Source organism: Leptodactylus fuscus, chromosome 2 (assembly GCF_031893055.1).
Source record: "Leptodactylus fuscus isolate aLepFus1 chromosome 2, aLepFus1.hap2, whole genome shotgun sequence".
Lineage (NCBI taxonomy): Eukaryota > Metazoa > Chordata > Amphibia > Anura > Leptodactylidae > Leptodactylus > Leptodactylus fuscus.
This window is the reverse complement of record NC_134266.1, coordinates 224,066,431-224,088,622: the sequence shown is the minus strand read 5'-3', so window position 1 is coordinate 224,088,622 and position 22,192 is coordinate 224,066,431. Positions and strand designations below refer to the sequence as shown.

Below are 22,192 nucleotides of genomic sequence, written 5' to 3'. Positions count from 1 at the left end.
TCCTTATAATTTACTTATGTTTATTAGAGGACAGTTAGTGTAGAACAGATTCCCTCCAGTAAGTAATGCTGTTATAGTAAACATGGTGCTTTGTTCAGATATACCTTTATGGGCACTCTGCACCAGAGGGCACAAGGACATACAGATATAAATAAAAAGCCTAAGAAAGTTCTCTCCTTCCCAGTCCGCATTACAAGTACTAGCATGCAAATGCAACACCTTGAAAAATGCTATACTTCCTGAGGGCTTGGCCCATGGTAAAGCATAGGTGGGTTGTCCCTTGCATGGCCAGATATAGGACAAGCACTCTAAGCATAACCAGGGGAAAAAGCAGAGGAATGGGTAAAACCGGATGCTAACAAGACTATATATTTACACAATAGTAAAACTTTCCTTATTAGGCAAAGAGAATTTGGAGGAATTTCTTAGTGCAGCATTTGAAATAACTCATTTCTTGCACCTTGCAGTGTTGAGGCTTGTTGGGTTAAACTGTGATTTATTTGCCAATCTTTTTTATTCTAGAGTCAATACTAGCGAAGTTCCCCTCCACTGTGGCTAGGTTCTCCATCATGGCCTTTTGAACCTACAGAGAAAACAGACAACTTTATTCAATGAAATCTGATAACTTGGTTGGAAGGCAACAAAACAACTATTGTAGTTTTCACCATCTTCACCAGGTATCTGCTTGGTCACTGTATGTATTCTATACTACAGCATGTATACTATACTGTACTCCCCCCCCCGAACAGAATACTGAAAGCATTGACAAGCGGTGAGCAATGAAAACACAGAGACCCCATTATAGTCTAAGTGTTTTCATAAAGCTCTCCGCTTGTCAGTGCGTTTGGTATTCAGTTTGGTTCACATCTGCAGACTCCCCGAGCGCAGATGTGAACCACGCCTAAAACCTATTAAATACATAACTGAACCTTAATGGCAGTCATGTTTTAGAGTATATTTACATGGAGGAAATTGGTGCTGATTTTGAGGTGAAATATGCCGGAAAACGAGCACCCAATTCTGTGCTGAATCTGCCCCCTTGTGAATACAATGAAAGGCAGAGATCAAAGCAGGGCAGTGAAAAAATAAAAGTCCTGCAGTGGATTCGGACTCCGTACAACACACTCTGCAATTCAGCCCCATTCATCTGAGACTGAGTAAGTGGAAGACTCAGACAGGAGAATAGGAGGCCTCAAATTCTTCATTTTCTGACATGTGAATGGGCTTTTGATAGGTAAAATTTCCTCCACTAACATAGAAAGCAGCTGGGAGGCAGCGTGAAACATGAAATCTCACGACTAATGTAAATTAAAGAACATTAAGGTATAGGTTTAGGGTATTGTGCGTTAAAAACGCCTTAAGGGTATGTTCACATGGAGTTTTTTGGCAGAGGATTTTGACGAGATAGTAGCGTAAAAAAGCGGCGGCATGCTCTATATTGCTGCGGTGCAAGACCCCCTACCAATTAGGCCTAATTCTTTTGGGCCAAATCTGGAGCGGGATGCTGATGCACTGCATTGACATTCCGTAGCGGTTAGCCACACGGTATGTTCACACGCGGAAACCATTTTCCGCCACATGAACATACCCTAAGGCTGTGGCCACAAATGCAGCTTTTTTATTTGTTCTACATTTTGTTGCAGTTTTTTTTTTTTTTTTAAACAAAGCCAAGACTAGCTACAAAAGGAATGGGAAATATATAGGGAGTTCTTATACTTCTCTCTTCTGCTCAATCCATTCCTGGCTATGGCTCACAAAACCGCAACAAAAAAAAAGCTGCGCTTCTGCAACATGGGGCCTCAGCCTAAATTTGCATGAGAGGCAGTGACTGATTTTCCTTTATTATTGCAGATTCTGTCTGAAACACCCACTCAATGAGAGGCAGAAAAAAAAATGCTTGAAGCAGATTTTGTTCTACCAGACAAGAAACTCTGAACTTACCCTAACAGAGATAAACTGTGATTAAGAATATTAAGACACTGCAATAGAAAATGTAGCACATGGCATCTATGTAATATAGATGAGCGATAGCAGAACACTCAGCTCACTAAGGCAGCTTCTTAGCTTTCAATTTTCCTCTTCCTATAGAGGTATTTTTGGCAGGAGTTACTTGGAAGCTGAGTAGCTAGACTGGGAATGAAGAGAGGATTACATACCATGGCCAGAGCAGTGGCATTGTCCTTCAGGGAGTTGGAAATCATTTGCTGAGTAGTATCCAAATGGGTGAGTAGTTGTCCAAACTGCATAGCTGAAACACACAAGGATTGCCACAATGATCACACATTCATCTTTTGTGGTTGTCCCAGATTAGACCCAACACTAATACAAAGAATTAAGTAGATGTTGCCAATGTCCGGAGTCTCCTCGTTCTGATAACAAACCCTCCTAGGGGTTTTCGAAGCAACAGAAGGCGAAGAGAAGGTTTACAGGTTCTTGTACCTTTGGAAAATGCAACCCACAGCCAGAATCTAGGTCAAGATTTCAGAAGTGTGGATACTTTATTAAGTTCCAGGAAGAATGCATTTCAAGGTTACCATACCTCTTCTCCCAATATACAGAGACCAAACTATTACTGCGCTTAAAAGCTCAAAATGCATTCATGCTGGAACGTAAGTATCCACACTTTTGAAATATTAACTTAGTCAGGATGTGGTTTGTGCCATCAAGACATTTTACAAAACCTCTGAACCCTTCTCTTCGCCTTCTTGTGGTTAGCAGTGGGGTGTGTATATATATATATATATATATATATATATATATATATATATATATTTTTTTTTTTTTTGTGTGTGTGTGTGTCTCGTATTTTGTTTTTACAGTGGAGATTTACGTAGTGTCAAATTGTGTGAAATTTCATATCTATAGGTGAAGGTTTCTATATTCATCTGGACATAATTTGAACCCCTTACCGTCAGTTTTTGCCTTCATGATGTGGCAATTTTCCCAAATATTTTATTTACTTCTCCATCATATATGAATAAAGTTTTTTGGTTTTTTTTGCATGACAAGTTGTATTTATTAATGGTATAACTTTTAGAAATTGCTAAATTTTCATCAACTCTCTCTTGAATGTGGTGTAAATGACATGTTAACTTTAGGTTGGGAGTTGATACAATAAAGACAAAACGTAAAATGTAGAGATTTTATGCTTTTGCTACTTTTGTTTTTTTTATTTTGCAAATCATTTATTTTTTTATGTATTTTGAGAGCTATAACCTTTTCTGTTTACAGAGCAGTTTGAGGGCTTGGTTTTTTTGCATGACAGCTCTAAGTTTGCATTTCCTTCATTAATGGGTACATATGACACAAAACTATCTTTTTTTTTTACGGCATTTACCATGGTGTATAAAAAATACACAAATGATACAAGTGGGAGTCCGATTATTTGGACCCCCTACCAGTCACTTATTTTTCCATGAGGGCGCCAATGACAGTTTTCATTCACTGTGCTTTTAATAGTGGCCATTGTGCATACTGCAGCAGTTGTCCCAAGGAACCACTATAGTACTGAGAATTGCCACAATTAGAAGTCCAGCGAGTGAGCACTATAGCTGGCACTGGCACACAGCTGATCAGGAGTCCCGGCAGTCCCACCTAACTAAAGCTGATGTCCTTTTACTGTGCTGAACCTTGATCTTTGGCTGCATACTATGCCAGCAGGATTTTAGTTTTGGTGTTGATCTTGTAGGATCATTATAACATGTATTACCTTGCTCATGGAGCTGCTTTAATGTCACCAGCCTCTGAACAACCTGGGGCAGAGTTCCCGACATGGAATCCCACTTCTGGACAATGTCATACAGTTGATGCACCTGCACAGAGGAAATTAGAGCGCTTTATAAACTTCAGGTTTCATACACAGTCAGGTCACTCTTTACCTACAACACACTAGATTACATAAATGCTAACACTTTTTGAGTACACAGGAAAGGCCTAAAGCTAACATAATACAAGTGTACCTTTCTTAAATAAACACCCCCCACCCCTTCCTCTACCAGGTATGGTCTGTGCACTCATTATCCCTTTACTATCTACAACATTTACAAGCAGTACCTTGCTTTCTGTATCCGCATCCTCAACAGCCGCCTTATGCTTTGCAATTTCATTCATCTTCCCCAGGACACTCTAAGGAACAAAATACAGATTCATACAATATAGTGACCAAATAAAAACATAAGGACCCGAAGACCAGTTTAATAACATTATTAGGAATTGGTATATAGATGATGTTTTCCCACTAATACAGCAGAATTTGGACTTTTAGGTGATATAGTTCCTTTAGTTATTTCATGAATTCTCAGTACAGGGTTATTGTTACTGGCGCTACCTGTAGCCTGGCCTCCACCTGATCCAGCGATGCAACATCTAACAAGTTCACTTTAGCCTGCAGGATTTCCACAGTGTCCTGAAAAGACCAAATTCAAGGTCATGTTCACTTACATTACAGAGTACAGAGTCGCACAAAACCATAAAATAAGGCAGATTTATTAATAAATCCAGACTGCACACAACCAGGCTAAATAAGGCAAATTTATTACACTGACTCATGCTGTAATGAAGAGTATGGCCTAACTTTATAAGGGTTAGTTCACATGGAGCAAAATGGTCAGGATTTTGACGCAGAATCCACATCACAATCCTGCCGCCTCCCATTGAAATCAATGGGAGCCGGTCATTTCCTTTTTCTGCGAGTGGTTTGTTCCTGCTTGCAGAAAAAAAAGAAGCGAGCTGCCCTTTCTTCAGGCTGATTCAGCCGCGGATGTCCGCCTCGCGACACTTCCCTCCTGACTAGGCACATTCATTTGGGCCTAATCCGGAGCGGTATGCCGCAACAGAATGTGCACACGCGGAGCCCCGTGTGAACTAGCCATAATGCTTCTCGGTTGGTTTACATTAGACCTATTATTTTGTGTCAAATTTGTAATGGAATATGGCAGATATAAACCCATTCTCTTTTTTGACCCTTGTTATACCGAGTGATCTAGCAAGGCACAAGAAGTGTCTAAAACACTTAATAAATGAGGAACATGGCATAAGCACCAGAACTCTGACTCGCTTTGGTTCGTAAATCTGCCCCGATATGTACATGAAAGAACCATAAAACAGCAAAGTGCAATGACTGTGTGCAAAATATATTTTAATACAATCCACAGAGTACAATGAACATAACACATAGACTTGGCTGAGTGCATATGTTTAAGAGGTGTTGGGAAATGGCTTATAACCTGCAGGAACGAAATATCAGGCAAGTTGAACTCCAACATGTCAAATCCTTCTCTCCTATAATATCTGCCATCATAGGATTGTCAGAAAACCTATATATATCAGGAATCAGCCACACATTGACAACACTTGACTTACGCAGCTAGGACATGCAGCAGTCACATATCAAAAGGACATGACTTCTGCAGCCAAATAAACCCCTGTGGGGAGCAACAAAGCTGCAGAGCTGGAGCAGTAGGGGAGTAGACATGCAAGTACATTGGCTTTTATTATTTCCCAGTTATTTTGGAGCCAGACATCCCCTGCAGTAGAAAAGATGTTTTTGAAATATATATTAATGTAATTCATGGTTGCTAGATTTCAGGAGATTTGTTGCACTGGAAATAATATGGTATATGAACTCTTATTTTTTCCTATAAGCTATGTGCTTGTATATGAATATATAAGAGGTCTGCGACAAACTTTTACTGTGACTTTGGACTGGTGTTAAGGAGTTTGGATATCCTAAACAAACCGGAATTTCAGCTAGATTTACTAATATGGGGTTACTGGTATCCACCTCATATTAGGTTAGACTTTATACACTTCAGGCTATGTAACATGATCGAGATGATCTGTACTTACCATAAGATTTGATCCCTGTAACCCAACAGTGAGAGGATTCTGCAAAAGTAAGGGGGTAGGATGTTATTTATAGAGGATGATAGGTCTCCAAAAAGTCTACTAGATATTACACTACAGAGCCGCAACGTACCTGTGTATCCTGATCAAATCGCACAGCGGCTTCCAGTTCACCAAGTCTCTTCTCAAGTTCAGCTATCTGTAATGCAAAAAGAAATGGACGATTGCCATATGTCTGTACATTAAAGGGTAGTTCATCTATAGGTAACATTAGAATGCTTCATCAGCACATTTAATAGAAATATTCCTAGAATATACAAAACACAGCCCTAAAAAACACAGACTCTGTTGTGCTAATGTCTACTACATTACCTTTGAAGCCTGAGAAAACTTGTTTTGTTCAGGACGGCAGTGTAATTCATAGGTCACCAGGCCACTGGCATCTTCGGCTGAACCCTTTGCAGGACTTTTCCCTTCTGGACCCTTTCTAGTTTTAGCAGCATCCAACTCAGTAAGTAAACGCCTAGAGGAGAGAACAACAGGTTCATTAAAAGCAGAAGACATCAGGGACCACAGAGGCATGCGATTGGGTCTCAGCTGGTCACGTGGCATTACGATGCATAGATGCAAGAGTCACGACACTGTGAGACCCATGTGACTGCTGAGGCCCAATCACGGAGCTCAGCGGTCCCTGATGTCAGTCAGAAGTACCAAACACAGCCGAAGCCCAGGAGAGGTAAGTAACACTGTTTTTATTATGTTTGATCACCTCCCTTGGGCTTCTGCTAATTATACTCAGGGTTTCTTTGACCCCAGAGTAGAAAGCAGTTTTGCTTCAGCTATCTCCAGTTCGAACAAAATCACAACGCATACCTAGTGAGGTTCACCTAACATACACACATAATATAAAAGGAGTGTGATCTAAATTACCATTAATCATAATCAAGGTAAATACATTTGTTTTGTCCGCACCTAGGTGAATCAGGACCTATGACCACAGTTAATATAAATTGCCCTCCGGGTGCATTTGTCAAGCAAAGACTGCAACATTTGCAGTATCAATACATTTATAAAAGTCTAGATACAGTGAGAAGATGCGGAGACGTAAAGAGGGTTACTTACTTTGTAAGTGCTCCATCAGGATCTGTCAGGTTGATGACGGCATCAGGACCTAACAACTTCTCTAGGTGGTTGGACACTAACTGTTCCTTCAGAGAAGCTACCCGTTTAGCCAATGCGACCGGTGTCAGCTTCTCTTCAGCAGTAGATTCTTTAACTGTGCTCTGTTTGGTTACAGAAGGCAAATATATATATTGATCAACAGCCATACACATAGTATGCATGTGTGACAAGATTACAATCTCAGTTTTCTTTTTATGCATGATATGTAAACACTGCAATTGCAACCTTGGCAAAAGGCCTAAATGTTTTGTGATGGATTGTCAGTTTTTCATACTAGTGATCTTCTTTAAGAAGACCACCCCCCTAGACGACCAGAAGTTTCACTGTATGTGAAAAAAAACAAACCCTATTATGGCTCTTGTTACAATGGTACAAAGGTATCATGTGGTACATATACTATCAAAAGTGAAAACATATACTATCAAAATATCAAAAGTGAAGAAAGTAGATACATTACCTGAAATGTTAGCATTAGTAATGTGTGCAGCCTATATCCAGTATGTTGCCTGAGATCAGCAGAAGAGTATGCGGGTGTCTAGAAGACGCTTACCTGGATTTTTTCCACTTCTTGGGTCAGTTCCTGGATTTCATGCAGAAGCCGTTGATACTTTTGCTGTGGAGTTTCTTTCACTCCTATTCCTTCTCCCAGCTACACACAAAAGAAATGCAAAAGAAGTGTATTTAGGAAAAGTTTTAAATCCACATTAACAAGCAGTATAGATAGGATCCTTGTGATGGGACAACCCCTTTAAACCTTCTAGCCTCAGATATGTACTGTGTACTATGGCACTATTCATCACCCCTTGGGTTCGTTATTTAACCTTTGTACCCCCTAACCTTTGTCCTATATGCATGCTAACTTGAATACTTGTTTCTTTGGCCAGATATTAACACTGTTCTGATGTTTATTGAAAAATAGAATATAAAACAAATACCTTTGAAACTAATAAATAGTAACTCACTAAACTTCCATTACAATTCAGGAAATAATATATCTAACAGCCAAGATATAAAAAATAAAACATATATGGTCTATTATGGGTAGATCAACAATAAGAGTGCTAAAATTCCTCCAGCAGAATCACCAAACATCAGCACAAAGTAGGGCAGGGGAATTAACTGGGGAAAAAAAAACCCTGAAATGAACGTCAACCAGGGTAACCAACATGATTTTGTGCACGTAGGATACTTCAGTTCAGTTATTACAATATTCTGAGGATTCACCTGCAGTTTCGTTCAGATCAAACGTGTCCGAACCTAAACCTGCTATTATATTATGGGGTCTCCAGAGTATAATAAGTGAAAGCTCCAAGAGAGATGATCAAACATAAAAAAAAAAAAAAAAAAAAAAAAAAAATTGTGTTACTTGCCTCTCCTGGGCTCGGCATGACTCCCTGTTCTGCTTCGGCAGTCGGACTGATGTCAAGGACCATAAAGGCCTAGGATTGGGCCTCAGTGGTCTTACTGGTCACACAATGTGCCAATGCTTGTGCCTAAGTGTCACAAAACCTTATGATTGCTGAGGCCCAGTCACAGGCCTCAGTGGTGCCAGACGTCAGTCAGAAGGCCCAAAGAAAACAGGGAGCCATGCAGGAGCCCAGCAAAGTTGAGTAACAATGTTTTTTTTGGTTTGTTCACCTCCCTTTGGCTGCCGCTAATAATACTTTGGGGTCTGAAAAGACTCCCAAGTATAATTGCAGTTTCTTTCTGAACGTGTTTAGTCCTAAAGAAACTTCCAGGTAAACCTTGAGAAAAATCTCACAAGGTTTGACTAACACAGTCATACTTTAAAAGGGGTGTCACTTGAACAATAGCCCTTAATTATTGAGGTAAAACGCCCAATTAATGGTGATTTTGATTTAGATTGATTCACAATTATCCAGCCCTAGCACAAAATGTATCTAAAAAATTAAATGGTATTCTCTAATAACAGGGAAACTTCACATACAATATCCAATGTAGAAAACAGCATATGATATAGAATCACACTAAACTCACAATTTCATACTCTCCAGATTCATATCCTGTCCTCTTGGACTTGCTTATACGGTCAGAGAAATCTAATAAGAGAGAAAAAATATACGTCACTTGCCAACAGATGATGCTGAAAGTATTAAAAACATTGACACCTTTCTTTAATTCTTGAAGAACATGTCAGGGTGGCGTCACATGACCGTCATTAAGGCTTGCTGCACTCATCCATCATATGATGAAAGCAATGGACATAAACAGCGACAAAATGACTGATGCAGATGACGTCACCTCGGTCTACATTCACTCCAGTGTATAAAGCATGACAGATGCATTCTTCCATCTTGTTTGTTCACTCTTGAATGGAAAAAAGTCCCATATGGAGGGAAAACGTATTTACCTAGGCCATGTAACCGTAGTACATGATATAACTATGCACGTGCATTATGGAGAAGGCAAACGTGCGGAAGGAAAAAATTGATTTAAAAATACATATATTAAACACATTTCCATGTTAAACAACTGTAGACTACCATTACACTGTGTTTGGTCTCCATTCAACACAATTTCACTTGTGTTCTTTACCTGCATGGGCTAGTGCTGCAGACTGCTTTGTTCCATACAGAACCGCCATTACATACATACCCCTGATGGGACAGACATTACTGCCGCAGTGAAGTGAGACTAAACACTATTATAACGTATATCTGCACAGATGGATGCCACATGCTCCTTCTAAATGGCAATCACATTTCACCATAAGCTTTTCTATTACACTTCATACATTATATAAACATATTTAACTAAAACTGTCTATTTCTACACAAAATGATCTCTAGCGAGAAGCCTGGTCTCCAGCTGCTGATGTTTAGTCACACGCAGGTAAATTACAGCGACGACATCTATTCAACAGAATAGGCACATCATGACTAAGTTATAGGTAGTAGAATATACAGTAAAAGATGATACTGAGTCTGATCCACTTGATCCCAGAGAAGCAGATGTTAATCAGGGCCGCCATGTTCCTGAAACATCTTCACATGCTCTAAAGCAGCAGCCATAAAAACATCTCCCCAGATTATTCACGGACATGTTGTGGTCCCTGCACCACCCGAATCCTTACTGCAAAGTACTAGTGACACAATGCTTCTAAGCTAAGGCCACATTCACATCTGCATTGAACTCTCTCTTTGGAAACTCCGTTGCAGAGTGTGTCCAAAATTGCTGGACAATATAATCCTTCATGTGTGACTTTTTCCATCTGGTGGTTTCAGTTTAAAAGAACGGACAACTAACAGGTCTCATTACAGTTAGTGGGGGGTCTGTCGGACTCCATATGTAATAACTGTTTCAGCGGTTTACTTGTATAATTCTTGGCACATCTCAAGCCACATGTCCTTGTCAAGTGAAGTACAAAGTGTCTAAAACACATAATTGTGGTGTAAACCGTGTCTGTCAGGTGAGAATTCTGATGTCAGATACTCCACAGTGTGGTACCTATAGGTTGAGTATAGTATTGCAGTTCACCTTCAATACAGGTAATCTGCAATTCCAGATCTAACTTATTGGCAAGTGTGGCACTATTTTGATAAGGAAGCAGCCATGTTTCCTTACAGACAAACCCTTTAACCAACCTGGCAGAGAAAAATAATTTATTGGGTTACATGTGGTCACAAGACAATCTATGAGTAAACTCTTTGGCTGAAGGGGAGGGAATACCCAACACATTGTTACTTCATTGTATGACGTGAGATGGTATTGCCAGCAGTCATCTGTTGTTCCAGAACCTGGATTGAGGAACCTTACACTTACCAAGTCCTTTGGTTCCAACTTTCTTATCTTTAAATTTGTCGTAAGCAGCATTGGGGTTGACAATAATGTGCTCTACACTGGTGCTGGTCAGCTCCTCCTATATTAGGAATAACGGGAGATACAGTTAGTGACAAATAAATAAATAAAAAATTAGAAACAAAGCAGAAAAAAAAAAAAAACAGAAGGAGAAAGTGCAATAGAAACATTTGGTTCAAGAATCAATAGTGATTTTTCACATATAAGGAAATGTACGTGATTTGTCTTTTTTTATGATTACGAAGTAGTTAGGAGAAATATTACAGATATAGAGAACATGATGGTGTACGAGTAGTGCACTTCTGAACAATTACGGTATTATCTATACAGGAAAGAAGTCTTAGCACTGCATTGTAGAGAACCCATCAAGACAATTGTATTAGAACTGATGGCCAAATGGCAGAACATCCAGTCAAAAAAGAAAAAAAAAAAAAAAAACTCAGTTCCTGATGAAGAAATATTCAAAGACAAGAAACTCTTCTATACTACACACGAGAATACTAAAGCGTAATACATGCAAGCAACGGGAAAACTAGGCAAATGTCTATGACTCCATGCAGATAAAAGGCAGGACAACCTCTCTACATCACTACAGACAGTATTAGAGATGTCCTTAAGGTGCACCCAGCAATTATTCATCCTCATCCAACTTTTTGTCTCCCTCCTTTGTTTGACAAGGGAGCGTATTGCAGCCGCATACAATAACCAGACAATGGATCATATGCTTAAACTGTAAAGACAGAGGAGAAGTGGACCAGGTAAGGATGAACATGAAGGCCTTGCCAAAAGTAAACCGCTTAAGAGTTATCAGGCCTTAACATTGTGACAAGGGAGTGTCCGACCTCTGGGACCCCTACAGAGATGCATTTGGTTAACCCTGTGCACCGTAGAGCTGAAGTGAATGGTGATATGCTGTATGTCACTCCATTCTGAGTAATGCTGCCATCTAAGGATCATATAGTCGGGGGGCCAGGTGCGATATTTTATTCACATAACACACTGCCCCTCTGCTTATGCATTTTGAAGTGTTTTCTTTTATAATTTCTCCTTCATTCATACATTGTTATGAGACCAAAGAGGATCTTCATCCTACTGTCTGATCAGGTTTCACAAAGGAAATGTAACAGGATGCAATACCTGAAAATTATATACAAGGCTAGAATTTGATGTGTTATTTTTTTTTGCATTTTAAAAGCTGGCAGGTTGATATTGAACCTCCCCTGGCTGGCACATGCAGTTATTATTTCTCCCCCTTGTTTATACAGCTTTTTTGGTCCCTGGCCTGCATGTCACTGCTCTCTGGAAGAGAGGGGGGCTGAGTGTTCTAGATTGCGCTTGCTCTCAGGGCGGTTATATTTTGTAAATTACAGTTTGCTGATAAATGCTTGGACAGAGAAATATATATACATATATATATATATATATATATATATATATATATATATATATATATATATATATATATATATATATAAAAACAAAGATAACTGAGTTTACTGAACAAACATTATCAGTCCTGGATTCATGTATAATTTTGCTTTCTCTATATATCTGTAATGTAATATACATTTAATGTGCGTATTATTTGATCTGCATTATTACAAATTTGTTGTAATCATAATAAATCTCTCATGGTAAAGGCAACGTCTATATCTCGTGAGGTACTTTATAGTGTCCTGTCCATTAAACAGACAGAGCCCCACCTACCAGCTTGTTGAAGATTACAGGAACTAAGAAGAGACAGCAAGCAAACTGGTGAGAGAGGGAGATGGTAAAAACCCCTTTAAATATTATGAGTTACAATATTCGTGTGAATGGGATTCTTACTACTGACATACACTTCAATCTTGGTACACAAGGGTATGTCAGGGATATAAGTTTACATTTGAGTTATCCATATAGTGACAGAAATTTCTAAGTGCCTCAAATATACCTACACTATTGGTACAAATGATTCACATCTCAGAAATGGAGAACGCAGTGTCTTCTGGAACACTGATACATCTATTTTCCTATGTCTATTTTTATGAAGGCTTCAATAAGTTTACAGTTTTGTGTTTTTAATAGGAAACTGAGTCCTTGTGATATACCCCATAGGATACATATAGGAATTACAATCAATTAAATATTTTTCTATATTTTTTACAAAAGCAGTTCCTCCCCGTGGAACTGTTCCTCCTGTCACATGGGACTGTACAGTGCATGCGTCAGGATACTCATGATGAGCCTATCCAGTAAGAACAAGATGGAAGCTATCAACTAAATGTCTGGGGATAGCACTGGGCAGAGTTTCCAGCTACAAAGGATCCTTCCAGGCTATAAAACACCCTGATGCACTAAGAGGGTTAAAAAAAAAGAAAAATTCTGCATATTTTGGGTTTTTTGTCCCTCATTTGCCCATTCTCGCAGCATCCGCACTGAGTGGCTGGGCTCTTCCAGGTACCGAAGCGTCTCTCTTCTTCCAGTCTTCTACATATATGAAGTTCAGGTTCATATATTCATTAATGAATTGAAAAGAATTGTAATAATAAACCTCTGTTAAAGAGAAGAACTCTCTTTGTTGATGGTTTTCATACTCACAGTAGAAAACCAAGAATAAAAGAAACCAAAAATTTTTTTTTTACCAAAATAACATCAAATCTTCATTTGCAGTTGTAATGTTAAAGATACAAAGTAGCACGTGGATGAAAGTGTCTATATTAGTAGTGCACAGAGACGTAGTAACACCGCAGACAAGATACAAGCAGGCTAAGCACAGAATAGAGAGAGGCAGATAGAATTACAGGCTTCTTACCAGCTCCTTGCAGGTTTCCCAAGAGGTGAATGACAAAATAAAATAAATAGTTAAGGAAAAAAAAAAAGAAAAGATTTGGTATTAGACAAATACACATGCGACAACTTAATAGGCGAATAGCACCTGAAGACAAGATTCCCAAAGGACATCAGAATCACAGGAAAGATTTGGTTTTACAAGTTGCCTGAAATTCGTGATCACATTACCAATTACCGGACACTTCACACCACATAAATGGGATTGTCTGACAACTTACACTAAATCCTATCTGCAAATTTCTTGGTTTTATTGTTTTTTGGGAAAACTGGTTAGTGTTTAATATGGCAGCTATTCCAGCTACCAAAGGGTTTCAAATCTTCTTATCCAACTTTCCAAAAAGTAGATTTTCCTATTGTAGAAATGTAGAAGTGTGTTGTCTAAGAAAGCTGGGTGACAATGTTGTTGGGAGACCGGGGGCAAGAATTTCTTGACGGAGGTGACTCATTTTCCCTCCATTATGATTTAGCATACCGGGCTGTTGTATCAATAATGGACCTTGTAGGTAATGCTATATATTGAGGTTAGATTACGGTACATACCTAGCTGGTAAACAAACAGAATTAGTTTCGGCAAGCATCATCATACAAGCGCTTAGATGAAAGCTTTAGCAATTTAGTACAGCGTAATGAAATCCATGTAGGTTGGAGCGGTTAATACAGCCAAATAGACTAAAAATATGCACAGAAATTGAGATCTGCATTGACTTATGGCATAGGGTCTCGATAGGAGAGGAAGGATTCTTCCTTTAACACAATGAATGTTTAATGCATTCTTTACCATAGGCGGTATACTGAGTACTGAGGTATATAAGGTGACCCTCAGTGACCACAGCCCTGATATCACTAGTGCAGCTCTGCTTCCAGGCCTACTGCCCTCAATAATACATTCCTGGCTTCCTCATAGCATTCCTACTAAAACACTTGGAGTAGTTTATGTCTTGAATCTTTCAGTGATTATTACTAAGGGATAAGCCTGACAGGAAATGAAAGTGCTAAAAGCCGGAGACAAACCATGGATTCTGACCTTGTTCACACACATCATGTAATCTGCTGAGCAGCCCCTCCCCCCCCCCCCCCCCCCCGTTACACTTCATATATCACTGATCAGCCATAACAATATATCCACCTGCACCCTCAGATGTAGCTAGCTGTGAAGTAACGTGAATTCTATCACAGCCAGCATGAACTTATATAGCGGCTTTCTGTAGTAACAGATCAGCAGGCCTCGGCCTATCTAGTATCACTGAGCCTTGGTTACTCATGATAGGTACTAGTCACTACTTGCCTTCCGTTTTGGAGGTGCTCGGTCATCTAACTGTTCCAATTTTACTGACATGAATCAGTTCCTGATTTTTCTGCTTCCAACCCCTGAACCTCTAGGGCTGACAGTTTGCCTCTAGACAGGGGCCACTATTACGTGATAACCAACTTTCTCTCCACACACTCTCTCAATATATCAGTAGGCAAACCAGCTACATGCAGCCAAAATCTGCAAAAGAGAGGAGGGCAGATCTGTGGACCCAGCCCAACACAATGTGCCACAATACCAGGCACCAGATATTCCATGCTGCGGTGTTAATGCACACCTAGTACCTGGGGCAGATGAACTCTCATCTGCAAATATACACCATGTGACCCCCACAGAGCAATGTACTAAAGGGTGTAGAGTGGCACGCAAAGTCCCCTGTAGCTCCGTACCATAAGGCCACAGGGGTGCCATGTTCTGCTGTAAGATGGTCCATGCAAGACCTTATATACCCAAGGGAAGCAAACCTCAGTAATACCCAATCCAATGGGGCATGTCACAGCGATATATGAAGCTGTAGGCAGCCATAGTACAGCCAGGTAAAAGTGTCTGTGCCTGACAGGTAGATGAATCAGCTTATGGAGACCTCACTCTTCAAAAAAGAATGCAAAAGGCAGCGCTCACCCAAAGACAAACTTTATTAGGCACAACGCGTTTCGGGCTCCTCAGGCCCTTTATCAAGTGCAACAGATTTCCTTTAAAAAATAACATAAAAACCAAAATGACCAGATACTTACAATAAAACTGATGCCAATACAAATGATGCATAATTACATTCAGTATTGAGCCAAATCCAATACATTTTTTTGTATCATGAAGCCATTAGCTTATAGATGTACCTCAATAGTCACAATATTTACCATTATAATAGCTACATAGCTGTGTGGAACCAGAAGAGAAACAACATACTACCAAACATTAGGCAGGGATAAAGCTCCTAAAGCATATTAGTAACATAAACAAAGAGACAGCCTCATAGAGAATAAAAACCACCCACTTACCTTCCTCTCAGCAATGGAGGACGTAAGTGTTCAATGAGAAGGGACTGGTTTATATAACGCTACTGGCCGGAGGTGTCGTCAGGCGGCAAATGGACAGAAGCTCGCCCGCTGCACGTGCAGTAGACCGACGTCCAGAATATATGAACCGCGCATGCGCGCGAGGACAATCTCGCGCATGCGCACTAATAATACCCGGGATCGCCAGTGAAAACAACATACTGCCGGGCAGCATACGGGAATGAAAAAGTCCCGATGCACGTCTGCGCCGTACATTCAGCAATACAGACAGGTTTGTCAAAACACCCAGCCCCTTTTTTTTTCTCTGACAGGTAGATGACACACTTTCACTAATGTTGCTCTATAGTTTGCTTTCCTCTACTTCAGAGCTCTTCAACCTGTCTACAGCTGTCAGACTGCAATGCTCAGCATACCCCGACAGCTACATAACATATTATTTACCTTGGTACGCCAGTTGTCTGGTGTACAACACATGGGAAAGCTGCAATATTTGTATTTTTTTCCTCTTTACAAAAACATGGTTGCTTTATAAACACACAAAAAAACCCCTAAATAACTCCACTCCTATCCAGAGGTTGTATGAGGTAGTGCAGTTCAGCCCCTTTCATTCCATTGGAGAGGAGATGCAACACTTTGAACAACCCATAGACAGTTATAGGTCTGTTTTTGGAACAAAGCAGTCATGTTTTCCTAATCCTGGACAAACAATTTTATAACAGGAACTAATCCTTCTTATGACTATTGTGCAAGGCCAGTGAGCTCGCCACCTGCTATAGTGTTAGCATTGTTACAAACAATATTTCATATAAGATTTGTATAGATTTATTAATCACAATGGATTTTATGATTGGTGAAATGGCACACAACAATTCTCTGAATGAAGAAAAAAATGATTGGTCTGAATCCAATGACAATTCATGACTGCATGTGTAGGAATCACAAGATTATGAGATTAGGTATGAATCAATCCAGATTTTAAAAAAATCACAATGCAGTGCATGCATTTACCATCATTACATACACAAAGCATGCAACATAAAGAAGCATGAGCGTTCTTACTTGTGCAAACTAGTGTCCAGGCAAGGTGGTCAAAAAGGGAGGGTGAGAGTGTTAGGAACATTTGTCATGGTGCAAGTTTCTCTACAATTACATATATGGATGACGTCCCAAAGTATGAAACTATGAAAGAGGTTTCACTGGCCATATAGATTAACACTGGCCAAACCTAACCAGCGTGACCACCTAATATGTATGGCGGCCTCCCAGAAAACATACCAATAGAAAATTCAGATTGTGCGCCCTACCCGGGACAGCGAGTGATGCCAATATCTGTAAAACGCTGAGGAATCAAAATAAAGGTCAGGGAGCATAATATTTGGGCAGATGATATTTACCTGCCCAGTATATAAGGAGTCTGGCAACTGCCTTCTCTCCTATACCATGCACTGCTCAGCCGAGCATGCCTGTGTATAGGGCAGGGGTCAGTATCCACTGGCACTCCAGCTGCTGTGAAACTACAATTCCCAATATGCTTCACTCACTTCCGTGGCAGGTCCAAAAACAGCAAAGCAAGTATGCATGCTGGGAGATGTAGTTTTACAACAGCTGGAGAGCCAAAGGTTGCCTATCCTTGTTATAGGGGTGTTGGTTGAACAATCTCAGATGTATGACTTCAGCACAGAGCCTTTCTGTAACATCATATTACACTTCTCTGCCGTGCAGATTCATCCAGTTGTATGAAACACAGCACCAGGCACAGGGCAATGGGTTACCAATTTTGGCCTTCATAGTTTTTGCTTTGGGATATCATAACCAGTATTAATAACACAATTCATTTGGGGCTATGGACCCTCTTCTGTGTTTGGGAAAAACAGTGGTGAATATTACACACAACTTGTGCGAGATAATGTGGCAAAACTAAAATAGGAAAGTGAATATAACTGGCAAAATGTTTCCATGCATTTGGGTGGTAAAAACTTTTGCTATAGGAAGTCGGTCCTGTCATGATGGGGAAATTAGCGTGAACACTTGAATTGATTTTTGTTATGCTGGCCATGCTGTAGAGGTTTTAGTGTATCTCTATTTTAGTGTGGTATCAGCTAAAACCTGTAGTGTATGGCCCAAATCCGGGCTCACTGTTATCGCCTTACCTTCAGCAGCAATGGCTTCCATTAGCGTAACCTTTATATACAGCCAGGTATAGCTACATGTGTACAGTATACTTACATAGGGGACTGACAGAATATTTTTATCTAGGTGCTCCTAGGTCAGTGGTACAGTGCGCAGACTTTTAGAGAACTTCTACACCCATGCATACTTTATCCTCCAAATATAGAAAATCTTATATAATTGCCCCATTTTAAAACAAATAAATATAATATACAGTACTGCCATTAGACTGGGTCCTTCAAAAAAAAACCTCATTTCAATCCTGAAATATTACTGTGTCCATCAGTTATTAGATATATCAAACTGAAATGGCTGTTGCAAATACCAAAATATTTAGAACTAAAAAGGATTAAGATTAATAGGTGTGCCCAAACTTTTTCATAGGACTGTATGTCCCTGCACAACTGGGGAGTGGAAACCACCGCAGCAGCTGCCCCACCGATCATAACGTTATGGGACGTACTAGCAATATGTCATTTTTGAATAAGATAAGAAAACGCTTTTAACTATCTGGTTCTGTAACAAGATTATTATTGGTAACTCCATTATACAATAGGTCTTACCGCATCAAACTCTGCCTGGTCATCTTCTGGCAAATCGCTTGTTTCATACACATCCGGTTCATTCCTGGCCTGAAAGCCGCAAAATAAAAAATTTTTACTTACTTTAAGTGCTCAAGAAAAGAACTGACTCCCCAAAATCGTTCAGTAGAGAGTCCTTCAATCTACCCAATGTACTGCAAGTGAAAATCTTGCTTGGCAGTAGCCAAATGTGTTTGGACGACTGCCCAGCCAGCAGTGAAGGTGACCTCCAGCATCACCAGCACTTACACCCCTGCAGAGGAGGCTCAGGATCAGCACTGGAGTAGAGACAACCATGTAAACAGTGCCAGGAGCTGCGTCCTCCAGGGAACAGCTGATCTGCTGGGGGTCTTAACACTCAGACCCTCACTAATGTAAAACTTAAGGATGGGCCTCAGTTTTGTAAAGATGTATGATCCCTTTAAGCTATGGAATAAAGCATTAGATGAGATGGATTTTAGGACTTTAAGCATACAGTAATAATTGCTGTTAGAAATGACAGAAGGGAACGCTCCTGCCCTCAGATCCTACATAAACCACACCCTGATGCCATAATAGGAGGCCACGGCAAAACTAAGATGACTAATGCAGAACGAGAAGATAAAGTTCTATTCAGCTAGGAAGCCATTCATCTGACTGCAAACAAAGGACTCATATATAAATGACTTTTGCTGATGATCCTGAGCCAAGAATACTTGCAGAGGATCCGTCAGACTCCATGCCTAATAACATTGCATTAAAGTGGAGCTGTCACCTCTCCGCACATGTCTGCTTCAGTATATACTTGTATGTTCCATAATATAACAATTCTGGGTCATCTCTACTTATAATGCTGCTTGTATAGTTCCTCTGTTACACCTACTAAACACTTACAAAAACATTTACAACTGGGTGTGTCCGTGCTGACCAGACTACATAGAGACCCCTCCCTTTGACAGAGGGAATGGTATTACGTTGTCAATTTCTTTCTAAAATCTGAGAAGGAACAACAATGGAACAGCACAACATGGAGGTGTGAAAAGGAGCTCCAGAATTATCTCATGTGACTGAGACGGATTTACTAAAACAGTCAGGTCAGGAGAGGTGTAGGGGCTTTTATACCCCACTACTTTTACAAGGCCCTATTACTGGTACTTGCTTGGCACTCATATTATGGAGTCTAGATCCAGGTTTCCCACACTTTGCTGTTTGTTTAGTGGATGCAGTGAAGGGGCTTTCATGACTATAAGTCTGACATGACATCGTGTATTGATCAGTGGGGGTATGGCTGCCAGTGCCCTCCCAGTACAGGGGCCACAGTACAGTAGGGCCTGGCTCCTCAACTAGCCATTCACTTGCAAAGGAACAGAGGGCTGTTGTCGGACGTACACCTCAGCAACAGAAAAAGCTGATCAGCATGGGGTCCGTGTGTCTCTGACCAATAGAATACTGATGACTGATTGTTTCTGGGTCGTTGGCAACACCTTGATGTCTTCCCATTCCACCCCGCCTAAAAATTTTTGTACAATACTGTATGATTGAATAAAATACAAGTTAAAGGGGCTCTATCAGCAAAACCTAAAAAAGAATGATCTACTTACGCATCGTGCACGCTGGGCGGGCATTCAGGGTGTGTCTTCTTCTTCATCCACGCCTCCTCTTCCTCCGATGTCCTCGGATCCCGTCCTCCTCTGGCGCTCGCTAACTGACATTGATTTAAAAAAATGGCCTGGGCGCATGCGCAGTAGCTGTAGTAGAAGCCACATGCTACTGCGCAGGCGCCCAGGCCAATTTTTTTTATCAATGTCAGTTCTCAAGCGCCGGAGGAGGACGGGACCCAAGGAAATCGGAGGAAGAAGAGGCATGGATGAAGAAGACGGCGCACCCTGAATGCCCACCCAGCGTGCACGATGCGGAATAACAGCATCGCTTCTGCCGCTGCTAGCTTCATGCAGGGCAGGAGCATAGCGATGTTGCTGGCATCTGTGCTGGCGTCTACACTCACCGGCATCCGCCTCTCTATTACAGCGGATGCCGGGTCTGTATTCACATATGCAAAGCCAAGCGGCGAGATGCCGTTGGCCCTGCGTGCACGCTCATAGATGGTGAGACCAGTCTAGCCTTCACAATGCGAATACAGACCCGGCATCCGCTGTAATAGAGAGAGGCGGATGTCGGGTCTGTCTTCACATTGTGAAGGCTAGACTGGTCTATGAGCGTGCACGCAGGGCCAGCAGCATCTCGCCGCTTGGCTTTGCATGTGACCCGGCCCACCAATGACGCAACAAAGCCGGAAGACAGAAGATTTTACAGCAACGAAGACTGGTGAGTATGCGATGTGGGAATACCCCTTTAATGCTTTGCCAGTTTTGTGACATAACAAATGTTGCCATCCAGCGATGAAGGTAATGGGCGACCTATAGCGATGCCCCTGTGAATCCCGCTACAATAAACACCCCATTGTGGGCGTATTGGAGAATATCATCTTGCAAGGCAAATTCAGCAGCAGCCTGGCCAGTGTGAACACGGCCTTAGAGGATCTCCATAGTGACTGCACAGCTGGTAAGCTTAGCACAGGCTCTGTGGTACTACAAGTCCCAGGATAACATAGGCAAGGCCTTGCAGTCCGCCAGAACCCCCCACACTACATGAATGGCCAGGTATAGGCACTGATCCAGGACAGAGGGCAGCGCCCATGACAGGCCAATAACACTGCACTGACGGCTCTGGCTACTCACGATGCCCGGCAGGTCGGCGTATTTGGGATCGGCCATGTCTGCTGTGTATGCGCTGACAGGAGGGCGCGGCTCACTGGGAGGGAGGACGACACGGACTCCGGGCACCCAGGACGGACACACCAGGCTCTCTGCCCACAATGAGTTATCGGGTGATCGGGTCTACAGACACCACACAACAGTAGCCCCTGCTAGGTCGTGACTAGTGGAGTTGCTCCTGATAGGTATGATGTCACAGGAAGGGGCGTGGCCTCTCAGAGGAGGGCGGAGTTTCGGCTATCTCTGTTCTGTGCTGTATAGAGGAAGCCGAAGCCGAAGCCGGAGCCGAGCTCATGGAGCTGGAGAACAGAAAGCAGAGAGGATTGTAGCGTGGTAATGGAGGATGGAAGGGGAGAGACAGGCTTGTTTTACATGAGACGACATGTTGGATGAGGCTGAGGGGAGAGAGTGATGTAATTACATGGGACTGCACATTGGCTGAGGGGAGAGAGTGATGTAGTTACATGGGACTGCACGTTTGATAAGGCTGAGGGAAGGATTGATGTAGTTACATGGGACTGCATGTTGGATGAGGCTGAGGGGAGAGAGTGATAGAGTGATGTAGTTACATGGGACTGCACATTGGCTGAGGGGAGAGAGTGATGTAGTTACATGGGACTGCATGTTGGATGAGGGCAGAGAGTGATGTAGTTACATGGGACTGCACATTGGCTGAGGGGAGAGAGT

General features: G+C 41.3%; 1 protein-coding gene across 2 annotated transcripts; it reads right to left on the bottom strand.

Annotated features, from left to right (window-relative positions):
- Window positions 1-21,690, bottom strand: DCTN2 (dynactin subunit 2). Of its 2 annotated transcripts, none has more exons than XM_075265708.1 (14): window positions 21,470-21,690; window positions 18,723-18,803; window positions 10,810-10,900; window positions 9,025-9,086; window positions 7,577-7,675; window positions 6,967-7,127; window positions 6,217-6,367; window positions 5,978-6,043; window positions 5,848-5,886; window positions 4,328-4,405; window positions 4,054-4,125; window positions 3,710-3,812; window positions 2,157-2,248; window positions 1-583 (listed from the first exon to the last, which is right to left on the bottom strand). In XM_075265708.1, the coding sequence occupies exons 1-14, from the start codon at window positions 21,503-21,505 to the stop codon at window positions 497-499; spliced, it is 1,218 nt and encodes a 405-aa protein (XP_075121809.1). In that variant the 5' UTR covers window positions 21,506-21,690; the 3' UTR covers window positions 1-496. The 2 variants fall into 2 exon arrangements, with proteins under 2 accessions (XP_075121809.1, XP_075121810.1); XM_075265709.1 differs by having other exon boundaries at window positions 10,810-10,906; window positions 18,735-18,803.
- Window positions 21,691-22,192: the final 502 nt, after the last annotated feature.

Excerpts from the sequence above, each read along its gene's own strand:
- DCTN2 (XM_075265708.1), bottom strand. The coding sequence starts at position 21,505 with ATGGCCGATCCCAAATACGCCGACCTGCCGGGCATC. Across the intron at positions 7,128-7,576 it reads AAGAAGTGGAAAAAATCCAG|AGCACAGTTAAAGAATCTAC; the intron begins GTAAGCGTCTTC and ends GTAACCAAACAG. Across the intron at positions 6,368-6,966 it reads CCTGATGGAGCACTTACAAA|GCGTTTACTTACTGAGTTGG; the intron begins GTAAGTAACCCT and ends TCTCTCCTCTAG.